General features: G+C 38.8%; 1 protein-coding gene across 1 annotated transcript in view; it reads left to right on the forward strand.

The window, feature by feature from the left end:
* The first annotated feature begins 1283 nt into the window (after positions 1–1283).
* The window catches only part of HEY2 (hes related family bHLH transcription factor with YRPW motif 2), a 41050-nt gene continuing 29246 nt past the window's right edge, over positions 1284–13087 (forward strand). Inside the window, exons 1-3 of the mRNA XM_089686444.1 lie at positions 1284–1525; positions 5418–5496; positions 10572–10655. Of these exons, the coding sequence (XP_089542570.1) occupies positions 1443–1525; positions 5418–5496; positions 10572–10655 (246 nt within the window). The 5' untranslated portion in view covers positions 1284–1442. The remainder of the gene's footprint in view (positions 1526–5417; positions 5497–10571; positions 10656–13087) is intronic.

Below are 13087 nucleotides of genomic sequence, written 5' to 3' on the forward strand. Positions count from 1 at the left end.
CAGGCGTACATGGACACATAGGGGGTTTAGGAGCACACAGGCGTACATGGACACATAGGGGTTTTAGGAACACACAGGCGTACACGGACACATAGGAGGTTTAGGGGCACACAGGCGTACACGGACACATAGGGGGTTTAGGAGCACACAGGCGTATACAGACACATAGGGGGTTTAGGAGCGCATAGGCGTACATGGACACATAGGGGGTTTAGGAGCACATAATTTTACTTGGACACATAGGCGTACAAGGACACATAGGGGGTTTAGGAGCGCATAGGCGTACACGGACACATAGGGGGTTTAGGAGCACACAGGCGTACATGGACACATAGGGGGTTTAGGAGCACGCAGGCGTATACGGACACATATGGGGTTTAGGAGCACACAGGCGTACACAGACACATAGGGGGTTTAGGAGCACGCAGGCGTACAGGGACACATAGAGGGTTTAGGAGCACGCAGGCGTACAGGGACACATAGAGGGTTTAGGAGCACGCAGGCGTACACGGACACATAGGAGGTTTAGGAGCACGCAGACGTAGACGGACACATAGGGGGTTTAGGAGCACGCAGACGTAGACGGACACATAGGGGGTTTAGGAGCACGCATGCATATACAGACACATAGGGGGTTATTTACTAAAGCTAAAGTGTGCAAAATCAGGCTCTCTTCTGCATTAGAAACCAATCAGCTTCCAGGTTTTATTGCCAAAGCTTGATTGAACAAGCAGCTGATTGGTTTCTATGCAGAAATGGGACTGATTCTACACTCTCCAGCTTTACTAAATAAAGCCCATAGCCTTTTATTGGGCTTTAAAAAAAAAAAAAACCCCTAAACTCAGGTTTCGAAGCAGCAGTGTACATGAGGCCTTACAACAGCCAATCAGAATGCATCTTTCAGTAAAAATACAAAGTTTGGGTGCTGTAAGCTGTCTTGTATCTCTATTGGGCACTGCTGTTCTATCCAGTGCTCTGCTTTCTATGTTCTTCCAATGCCACCACTAAATAGAGATTGTCTAGTGTATGATAGTGTATAGATCTGTGCCCTGGGAGTCCTGCAGTGGGACTGGATGGTGTCCCGCTCTAGTTGGTGATGACAGTGGTCAGGGATGCGATCCCTGGTCGGCGGTGACAGCGGTCGGACATCGCGGTGACAGCTACCCTGTAGAGGAGGCTCAGAGAGCAGCGCTGAGTGGGTAGGTGGGCGGGGCAGACGGGAGGGGGCGGGCTCGGAGTGACATCTGCAGCAGCAGCGTGGGAAAGCCGTGTAGATCGGGGAATAGATGAGTGTGAGCGGAGAGCGCCCATTGATCTCCATCATCTGATCCTCCAGCCTGGACTCTGCACCTAGCCCTCTGGACTGTACATCGCCTCCCGCAACTTGGACACATCGCCGCCTTTACTGTCCTGTCTTTGGAGGATAATCATTAACCCTCAGTATGAAGCGACCGTGCGATGACACCAGCTCTGACAGCGATCTGGATGAGACCATTGATGTGGGCAGTGAGAACAATTACTCTGGGTGAGTATTGGAACTTGCCATGGACACGTGATGAAGTTTTTGTCATCAGGACCCCCAGGATGGGCTGGGAAGAGGAGCTGTTCCTTCGCTATGGGGCATTGTACGACATGGAATGAAATCTGAAGTTTAGATCAGAGCCATTCTGACTCGATCGCTTATTAAACAGCTCTGCGCACTTCGCAACAGTTTTTTGTGGAAATATTCATTCTTTTAAAGATGCTCTACTTTAATATTCACACACAAAAAATCCAGATGTAATATTATTGCATAAGACAGTGTAAAGGAAAAGATACTAAAGCTCCCCATACATGTTAGGACCGGATTGTACAATCTCTTACAACCGTAGTGCAGGAGCATGCTTGATTGGAGACAGACGGCTCAGATAGGTTAAGGTTGTCCTCATATTACATAGGTTAGGTAAACCCAAAGTGGCAAAGATTGTATAGTCAGATTATAAAGCCCTAGTGGTGATCATACATGCTTTGATTTTTGATATCTGATCGATGTGCGATGCAATCAAAACCATCAAATCCACAGCCAATCAAATATGCATAACCTCCCTTCCAATCCGTTTGGATTCAATGGATTTAGATCGGCTTCAATCAGAGTCAATCATCCAGGGCTGATTGGGTATTAATCAATAAGCATTGATTGGCAGGAATGAGTTGCTTTGGTCATGAATTTGATCATATTTCAATTGATCGGGTTATGAAACTGCTTGGTGAGAACAGAGATGTAAGTGATAATTATCTTATCTTCCAACTTTCAAAACGTATTCCCTGTATGGCATATTGATCAGCTGAGGTGTGTGCTATGGATCACTTATCCCTATTGGGAGAGATCAATCGGAATACAAATCAGTCATTTTTTCCAAGCATGTCTGGCTACCATTAGATTTATCCACTGGATCTTCCTAGTTTCACAAAATGAAACACTAAGTCTCGGTTCCCACTACTGCTACCTGAAAGTTGTGCGACTTTGCCAGGTGACTTGAGTACTACTTTGAAGCAACTCTGAAGCAACTTTTAGGGAATGCCTGGGTAATCCTCCTGTAATGTCGGACCCAAATCACATCAATATAGATGAATATCCGCCTTGGAGGCGACTTCTATTAAAGTCTATGGGCACAAGTTGGATAGAAGCTGCCTTGAAGTAGTCGCTAATTAAGACAGCTCTCATTGACTGACATGGGATTTCACATGTCATGCGACTTGGGGTCTCACAAGTCGGATCCCAAGTCGCAGCAGTGTGAACTGAGCTGAATGGCTCAGTATTAATATATAATATATGTATGTTGCACTATTATGTAAATAGTATTGCTGCAGCCTGTGTCTATGCTGATATAGGAAACCTATGTGGCTTTTTGAATTCGTAGATGAATGCGATTCAATATATTTTACTTAGGTGTCTGCTTATATTTTGCAACTGAGGAACTTATTAAGGACAGCTCCTGTGTTGAATAATTAGGTAATAATTGCATGAAAACAGACCAGCTTTACTCAAAATAAATAGATGTTCAGTCCAGCTGAATGTTCCAGTGCGTAGATCAATATCCACTCTGCAAACGTTAGTTGAATAAAGGCTTAATTTATTATGGTATTCAAAAAAATTCTATATATATAATATGCAGTGGCAACAGCCAATAAAATAGGATTTATTTTTAATTTGTAACCCCAAAAAAAAAAATATTATGAATTTAGTTTTTTTGTTTTTTTTCAAATTACAAGTGGAATATAGGGTACTGTTTAAATGGCTAAAAGTGTATAAAAGCAAGCGATTTTTTTAACTTCACAAGTTTTCGATGCTTTTGTGTGTGTACTTCTTGTGTCTTGAAGTTGGACGTGTCTGTGCATCCACTGACTAGCTTATCTGCTAGTCTCCCTTTTCAGTTTACAGGCAGTTAGGGACAAGAATGTCATCCTTTCCCCAGTATCTATAAGGAATAAACCACGGCAGAGTGGGCATGTGTCCTGCCAAGAAAGTTTAGCAATTCCCTCAATGTAGAAAAGTCCTGGCTGCAGTAGGAATCAACCTAACCCTCTTGTATTGAACTGTATTGTTGCCGTATTGTCTGCCTTTATATTGTAAAGCGCTGAGCAAACTGTTGGCGCTATATAAAGCCTGTATAATAATAATAATATATGTGTATATACTGAAGTTACATCTTTGATTTATGAATTTTCTTACCTTTCTTATACCCTATAGATGTCATTTTAGTGAAGTGTAGCAATGATATCAAAGATGAATAAAGTGTTAGTCTATTAGCCCCGTTTATCCAAGCGACTTTTGGGGTGTGCGTCCTCTGGAATATATTAGGTTATCGCACATATTTATTATTATTTATTTATTACAGGTACTTATATATCGCTGTCAAGTAATGCAGCGATTTACATGTATATTGTACATTCACATCAATCCCTAACCCTAAAGGGGTGTACAATCTAAGGTCCCTAACTCACATTCATACAAACACATACTAGGGAAAATTTAGACAGGATCCAATTAACCTACCAGCATGTCTTTAGAGGGTGGGAGGAAACCGGAGTACCCTGAGGAAACCACACAGGCACAGGGAGAACATGCAAACATCAGGCAGGTGATGCCATGGTTGGGATTCAAACCAACGACCCTAGTACTGCCAGGCGGAATTGCTAACCATCACAAGTATTACAAAAAATATGGGGTAGTATTTTCACAACATTAAATATATTTTCTGACACTGTCTAACTGTCATTTCACTGGATCAGATTGCTCTGTTATAAATAGATCGCTCCTATTTTTTTTTTTTTTTTGTGATATCTTGTCAGATACTGTTAATGACAGTTAATGAATCTCAGTCTGTCACCTCATCACATATGGCAGGAACTGTGAATCATTTCAAGAGGGATTTCCAAAGTCTGCTGTGATCTATATCATCCAGACTAGGAAACCAATCCTTATCTGTCACAGGCTGCTCATTGGAAAGATGCTACTTCAGATATTAGCCATTGGTCTTCTACAGAGAATACCTGTAGGTATTACTATAAAATGTGACCAGCAAGAAAAAGAAAATGATCATTCAAATGTTAATTTTGTAGTACTATTATATTTGTTATAACTTTGTAGAAATGCACTACTTCTATCCACTGCAAGTAGGTAAATAAATTAGAAGAAGGTAGGATAGGGAGTGATATGTGCATCAGCCAATCAGCTAAACTTATCCAACAGGTTGGTACCTTTCTTTGCAACAGGTATCAATGACAAAACCCAGAACTGTTGCTCATAGTAGGTTTGTTTTGACTTTCAAAGTGGTGAATCTAGTTGGTAATGGCACCAGGTTCTTGGGTCCTGTTTTCATATGTCTATAGATAGATAGATAGATAGATACATATGTGTGTGTCCTATATACTATATATGGAATTAAAAATCTCTACTCTATTCCATCTCTGATTTCAAACAATGCACATAATCGGAGATGGAATATAAAAGAATTTCAAGTACAAGATTTGCAAACTAAAGTCTTTTTTACATGTTTCCCTAGAGCCCACTTAAACCTTTTTTTAAAAATTGTATATATTACCAATGCAGTAAATAGTTTAAAAAATATAACCCAGCACAATCAATTCATATGGGGACCTCCCGTAATAGAGATTTTGTAGCCACTTTTTCTTTTAAAGGACATTTATTCTGTATAATATGACATAACTTTTCATGTTATACTTCTAAATGGGAACACGGATTATGATTCTAATGACTTATAATTAAGTTAGGATTGCATTTTGGGCATTGCATGGCTCCTTCTTGCAGAGGATCACAAAGCGGAGTCTTCTCCATCTGGTAAGCGTAAGAACAACAAACTCCCTGACACTCTTGACTCTTGTTTTACTTTTCTCTTCTTTTCTTTTTTTCACAGACATAGCAGCGGCTCATTAATTCGTTCAAACTCGCCGACAACAACATCACAGATAATGGCCAGGAAGAAACGGAGAGGGGTAAGAGCAGTGTGGTTTTAAATATTGTTTTTGAAAGCAGAAAATTGTAAGAACTAAAACTGGTGATTTGTACAGCTTCCATGAATGAATTGTTTTATATGCTTTTTCTGGTTGCTGATGCTGTTGTTATTGTAGTTTTGCTTTACTGAACACATTTGTAATTGTGTGTGCATTTGTGTTTAAGTCTACAAAGTCAATAAGGAGTGTAGATGGAAATTCCTAATTCAACTCCTGATGGCAATGGAGCTGATTTACTAAGGAAGTAGAGAATATTCACTTAGCTTGGAGAATAATGTGAAAGTATGTTCATTTTAAATAGCCAATCATGTACAAGGCAAATTGAGAAAAAAGGGATTTCTATTGGCTGATTAACGTGAACACGGATTTAACTTGTTTGCTGTGGTGAATGAAAATGTTCTGTGCAAAGTGAAATCTCTTCTTTAGCAAATTGGCCGCATTGAGTCATAGGGGTTGATTTACTAGAACTGGTGCACACAGAATCTGGTGCAGCAGTAGCCAATCAGCTTCTAACATCAGCTTGTTCAATTAAGCCTTGACAATAAAACCTGGAAGCTGATTGGTTTCTATGTAGAGTTGCACCAGATTTTGCACGCACCAGTTTTAGTAAATCAACCTCAGAGTGTAACAACATAGAAACAAATCAGAATAAATCGTTCACTGATCTGACGGCAGCCAAAATAAATAATGTTGACTGTTGTGGGTTATTGCACTTTACACTATATCTTTATTCTCTGCTTTATTTATTTTGGTTAAAATTGCTGATTTTTATGTGTTATTACAATTTATCATTGTAAATGACAGGGGTAGGGCTGGCCATAAACAGCCAGATCTCATCCCAATCTGACAGCCCAGTGCGACACTCAGATGAGAATCAGGCAATTTATGGGTACTCCTAACAAGGACTTCCATCCTAAAAAGCCTCCGTTATCCTTAACAGAGTTTTTCCAACTTTTTGAAAGACTTCTCTGTGATTCAGTGATGTCCAACATTAGATGAAATGGATAGTCTAGATCCAGGCTCCGAGTTGCAAATCATTCTTTATGCTCTCCTCTGCCTTTATACTGTATATCAGATAATTACAGATTTTGATGACTTGTTCTTCAACTTTTTCTCCTGGCAAGATCTGTCAGTTCAGAATTTGGAAATGTATTCAGTGGTTATGCCATAAAGGAAAGGCAAGCACCAGTCTGTCTGTGCATACCAGGGGCGGACTGACAACTCATGGGGCCCCCGGGCAATAGGGGATCATGGGGCCCCTGTGTACTTGCCCAAACTCAAAAAAGCCTATGAAAAAGGTACCAGGGGCATCTCATGGGGCCCCCTACTGACCCCAGGCCCTCGGGCAGTGCCTGAGTTTCCAAATGGTCAGTCCGCCCCTGGTGCATACTAAGGGGGGGATTTACTAAAAGTGGTGCACCCCGAATCTGGTGCAGCTGTGCATGGTAGCCAATCAGCTTCTAACTTCAGCTTGTTCTATTAGGCTTTGACAATGAAACCTGGAAGCTGATTGTCTTTTTTGCAGAGCTGCACCAGATTTTGCACTCTCCAGTTTTAGTAAATCTCCCCCTATATGTCAGAGGGAATTTTTGCTAATGAGCAGCATTCATGCCATGTGTGCCCTGTATCCTTGTACAAAGTCTGTGAATGGGCCTAGGACATCATAGGGCCCAAGTACATTTGCAACTTCTAATTGACGTGCACGTTTATACAGAATAACAGACCTTCCATCACATTTCATAGTTTCAAATATTTTATCTAAAATCAGAAATCCATGACTAAAGAAGGTCCTAAAATATTTTATGATTGTGGTTTGAGGGGGGTTCAAAGCTTGGGCTTGGGAACAAGACATTTTAGGTTTTACTTAAGATGGCCATACACTATACAATTATAATCACACAGTTATTAAGTACAACCTTTGTACAGCCTCATTTACATTTACCAAAACTATTTAACACGGAGACATACCCAAATTATCTATTGAGTAAGTAACTATGCACTGGAATGGCAGACAGAGCTTACATATTTAATACTAATCTGTAGCTGTGGGGCAACACAGACATTTCTTTTTTCAGGCATACTGGTCTCTATAGAATTGAGTTCTTAACCATTGGTAGGTGTTGTGTGTTAAGGCAGTACAGAACGTGATATAATTGTAATGTAACAATAGATGTTACGTTGGCTACGTGCCCTGGAAATGTTTTCTCACATGTATGCACATTAAATAAAAGTAGTAATTTTTAAGGGTTTTTTTTAGTTCTATCAAAGACAGATCTTTACCTACTAGAATAAAACATCAGTTGGAAAGAACTAATTTACTGTGTTGTTAGTTTTTCCATATATATACTGTATAATTATACAGATATGAAATAATTATCAATAAATTGAAAGAATTGGTCAAAGTAAAAAAAGGTAGAAATATTTTAAATATATTATAATAATAATAATTAACTTTATAATAAAATGATTTGCATTATTGCTACTAAAATGACTCCAATCAAATCCCCTGTTTTTTAAATACATCAACATATCTTTAAAAATGTTTCAAACACAGAAGACAGGAAGGCATACACAAAAGAACAAATAAAGAACTGGAGTAATAACATAAAAAATAAATGGTGTCATTAGTAAAGTATCAGTACTAAAGTATTTAGTAGTACCAATGGTTCATTGAAGCCAAATACTTATAGTGGTTCAAACATTGGTTTGTATATATGTATATATTTATGATTTTTAATCTGAGCCATTTGGCTTACATAACATATCAGCTCCTATACCTGATTTACCTTTTATATATTTTTTTTTTCCAAAAAAAGTTTTATTGAAATATGAAAGGCATAACAAGTCATATACAGATACGGATCGCAGTCCGCGCATGTACCTCTTACATGTTCCCCCGTAACGCAGACGGGATACCTTTTATATTTAATCAAATTAGTATTTATTTTTTTTACTACATGTGTTATTTGTGGAGCTGGATATTCTTTGAAAATTTTCTGTTTGAGCTCATGGTTTTTGGTAGAATACCTTATAATGTATATTAAAACATTACATAATGCATTACAAAGTACATAGAATGATTCAGTCCTTGTCCCATTAAGAAGCTCACAATATGATGCTCTCACACACTAAAGCTGAGCATTGACGAATTGAAATCACGCCGGTTTGGCAGGAACCATCTGAATTTTGATCCATCTATGGCAAGGCTGGTAGTACTGAAGTCAATCTATCGACTGACTCTAGAACCACTAGCCTGTCAAGGTCTTTTTTCACCCACAAGCAGTGATCATTGTATTTTGGCAATGGGGAAGGCTCCCTGCGCTCCTCACCGGCAGGACACAATAGCACTGCGGGGGGGATTCCCCCTTCAATCCTAACTGTGTTGAGAATCAAGCTATTTTCTCTTCTTCAACCTGTGGTTGAAGTAAAAAAAAGTTACATAATGTATGGCCTGCCTAAGGCTGGGTTTACATCTATGCATGTGCGGGACTGCATGTAAATTGCACAATTTCCTGCACCCCACAGCAAAAATGTGGTGCATTTAGCAGACGCATGGAGGTGCGTTTAATTCTTAAAGGTACACCCAGGCACTGGAAACCACAGGGCACTTTCCCATGATGGGAAATTTACAGCACTATGCGGTTCCCTGTGGCTGCGATTTTAGAATAGGAACAGGGACCTTTTCCCTGCGTTTCCGCAAGTACAGCAGGCCATTCAGATTAATAGGCTGCAGGGAAAACACAGTAGTGGGAACCTAGCCTTTGCCCAAATTGTTTGAAAGGATGTTACTTATCCTCCGTAAACACAGGGAGGACTGATTTATTAAAGGCAAATAGGCTGTTCACTTTGCAAGGGAATTTGCCCCAGAGCTTAGAGAATGAGGAGAAGCTCTACTTTCTTCCATCACCCAATCATATGCAAGCAAAAATGCTGTTTTTGTTTTCCTTGCTCGTGCGACACAAATTTCTGGGGAAGCTTCCCTTGCAAAGTGAACAGCCCATTTTCCTTTATTAAATCAACTCAAAAGACTCTTTGCAAGTAGTGTTCTAGATGTACACTGAGCTGAAAAGCAAAACATACCCATAATGTTAGATTTGCCCCCAATGATTGGTTATCTGATAACTGATTAAGTAAAATACAAGAAGCAGCGAAAAAGGCAGAGGAAGAGCAGATCCACAGAATTAATTAGAAGCAGGGATATCCTTGCAATTCAGGCGCTCAGGTACAGGTTCCTCTCCAGAACATCCTCAAAAGAAATGTGAACACAGTAGTGACATCACCAAACTTCACTCCTAATCTTGTGACTAGCAATCAGGGGGCCTTAGGTGATCTTACACTGCAAATATACGCCTACAGAACAGGAGTATCAGGACACAGTCACATACAGTATAAGAAAGTCCACTTCTATCTCTTCTATCCAAGACAAATGGTACATTTTTCACATTATTGCTAAGGCACAAATAACATTTCTAGATGTTCCTTAATGTTATCAAATCTTCACTTTTTGAATTCAGGTCTACTTTAAAGTGGTTCCAAGATCAATACATTTTTTTCCCTTTATGCATTCCCTTCATTAAATCATAAAAGTTTGCTATGGAAAACTATGGAACATATACATCATTGTAAAACATACTAACGCATATGCATTAAAGGGAAGGCTTGATTAATTATTTCCAAACATAGGAGATAAATATCTGTGTTTCTCATTATATATAATCGCATTCCAGCTGTCATGATTTCAATGCTAGGAAGGACATAAAGTAGGCATCGTATTGGTTGCTACAAACATATTCTGAAAGTTTCTTTGCTCTAGTTTTTTTAATCAGAATGGGCTTTTTGACTTATTTTTAGTCTTCTTGCGAAATACAATTTTAAATGTGCTTTAAGGATTCTTTATTAAACCGTTTTCTTCTTGAAGCTTCTTAATTAGGACTCCAAATTATTGCATGTTTGAAATTTGCATGGAAACTTCAAGAACCTTCCTGCTATAAACATGTAATGAGTTAAGGTTGCTCTCTTGTTGGTTTGTCACACATTGTTTTTTTTTTTTCTAACAGATTATAGAAAAACGCCGGCGAGATCGTATCAATAACAGCCTGTCTGAATTACGGCGGCTTGTGCCGACTGCTTTTGAGAAACAAGTAAGTCATTTCTTCAAAAAGTTTTTTTTTTTTTTCATCCGTTCTACTGTACCTCTGATCTAAAATTGTTGGTTCTCTTCAAGGCTCATTAAAATAATATTGCATGTGGCCTTATCTGGCACCGAACTTGCTTTTCAATTAAATCCTTTGTTGTGGTAAAACTGTTAAAACATAATCCAGTCATGAAAGTGGGGAAGAAATATTTCCAGTACAGTTGTTCTTTTCCCTTAGGGATAACATCGCTCATGATGCCTCAGTTCCCCTCAAGAAAATATTGTGGTTGTTTAAACACAGAATAGAACCTATTGTTTTCCCTATGTGATAAATTAGCGTTGTATTCCAAATTTTTTTTTTTTAGTCACTGCTGCCGTGTGTTGGTGGCGGCTCACTCTTGGAAGTTGGTTTACAAGCCATATTTGTGTTTCTGTTAGTTCTGGAGCCACTGAACCTAAATTATATATGTAGATAATAGCGGTATATACAGTGTATACTTCTTGTATATACATATATGTGTGTGTGTGTGTATTCTTGTACATATATACAGTGCCTTGAAAAAGTATTCATACCCCTTGAAATTTTCCTCATTTTGTCATGTTACAGCCAAATACATAAATGTATTTTATTGGGATTTTATGTGATAGACCAACACAAAGTGGCACATAATTGTGAAGTGGAAGGAAAATGATAAATGGTTTTTTAATTTTTTACAAATAAATATGTGAAAAGTGTGATGTGCATTTATATTCAGCCCCCCTAAGTCAATACTTTGTAGAAACACCTTTCACTGCGACTACAGCTGCAAGTCTTTTTGGGGATGTCTCTGCCAGCTTTGCACATCTAAAGAGTAAAATGTTTGCCAGTTCTTTTTTACAAAGTAGCTCAAGCTCTGTCTGATTGGTTGGAGAGCGTCTGTGAACAGCAATTTTCAAGTCTTGCCATAGATTCTCAATTGGATTTAGGTCTGGACTTTGACTGGGCCATTATAACACATGAATATACTTTGATCTAAACCATTCCATTGTAGCTCGGCCTGTATGTTTAGGGTCGTTGTCCTGCTGGAAGGTGAACCTCTGCCCCAGTCTCAAGTCTTTTGCAGACTCTTAACAGGTTTTCTATTAAGATTGCCCTGTATTTGGCTCCATCCATCTTCCCATCAACTCTGATCAGCTTCCCTGTCCCTGGTGAAGAAAAGCATCTCCACAACATGATGCTTCCACCACCATGTTTTATGGTGGGGATGGTGTGCTCAAGGTGATGTGCAGTGTTAGCTTTCTGCCACACACATAGCGTTTTGCTTTTAGGCCAAAAAGTTCATCTAACCAGAGCACCTTCTTCCACATGTTTGTTGTGTCCCCCCACATGACTTCTCACAAACTGTAAATGAGACTTCTTATGGCTTTCTTTCAACAATGGCTTTCTTCTTGCCACTCTTCCATAAAGGCCAGATTTGTGGAGAGCACAACTAATAGTTGTCCTGTGGAGAGATTCTCCCACCTGAGCTGTGGATCTCTGCAGCTCCTCCAGAGTTACCATGGGCTCATTTATCGTTCTCCTTCCACTTCACAATTATGTGCCACTTTGTGTTGGTCTATCACATAAAATCCCAATAAAATACATTTACTGTTTTGGTTATAACAAAGCTGGTAGAGCCATACTGAAAAAGACTTGCAGCTGTAATTGCAGCAAAAGGTGGTTCTACAAAGTATTGACTCAGGGGTGCTGAATACAAATGCACGCCACACTTTTCACATATTTATTTGTAAAAAATTTGGAAAACCGTTTCTCATCTTCCTTCCATTTCACAATTATGTGCCACTTTGTGTTGGTCTATCACATAAAATCCCAATAAAATACATTTACGGTTTTGGTTGTAATATCACAAAATGTGGAATATTGAAAGGGGTATGAATATTTTTTCAAGGCACTGTGTGTGTGTGTGTATGTATGTATATATGTATATATGTGTGTGTGTATATATATATATATATATATATATATATATATATATATATATATGTATATATATATATATGTGTGTGTGTGTGTGTGTATATATGTATGTATGTGTATGTGTGTGTATATATATATATATATATATATATATATATATATATATATATATACATACACACACACAAGATGGAAGTGGGCTCATCACATAAAATGTGTTACTTTGTATGCTGCTTATCATTATACGTTAGTGGCTATTTCAAGCTGTTGATTTACTAAAAAATCAAGATTTTGCAAAGTGAACAGACCCTACTTCTTTGACTAAAATGATCCCATTGAGCGACCATAATGGGCTTTAGTGGATTGGATAGGGAGTCAGATCGCTTCTCGGCCTTTTGGCTAAGATCAAGTGTAGGATAGGGAGTCAGCTATGAACAATATGGCTTACTAAAGGAGAAGAAGGAAGCCACTTAGCAAAGTGA

This window comes from Staurois parvus, unplaced genomic scaffold, assembly GCF_062004578.1.
Source record: "Staurois parvus isolate SC_StPar_1 unplaced genomic scaffold, SC_StPar_1.0 ptg000397l, whole genome shotgun sequence".
Classification (NCBI taxonomy): Eukaryota; Metazoa; Chordata; class Amphibia; order Anura; family Ranidae; genus Staurois; species Staurois parvus.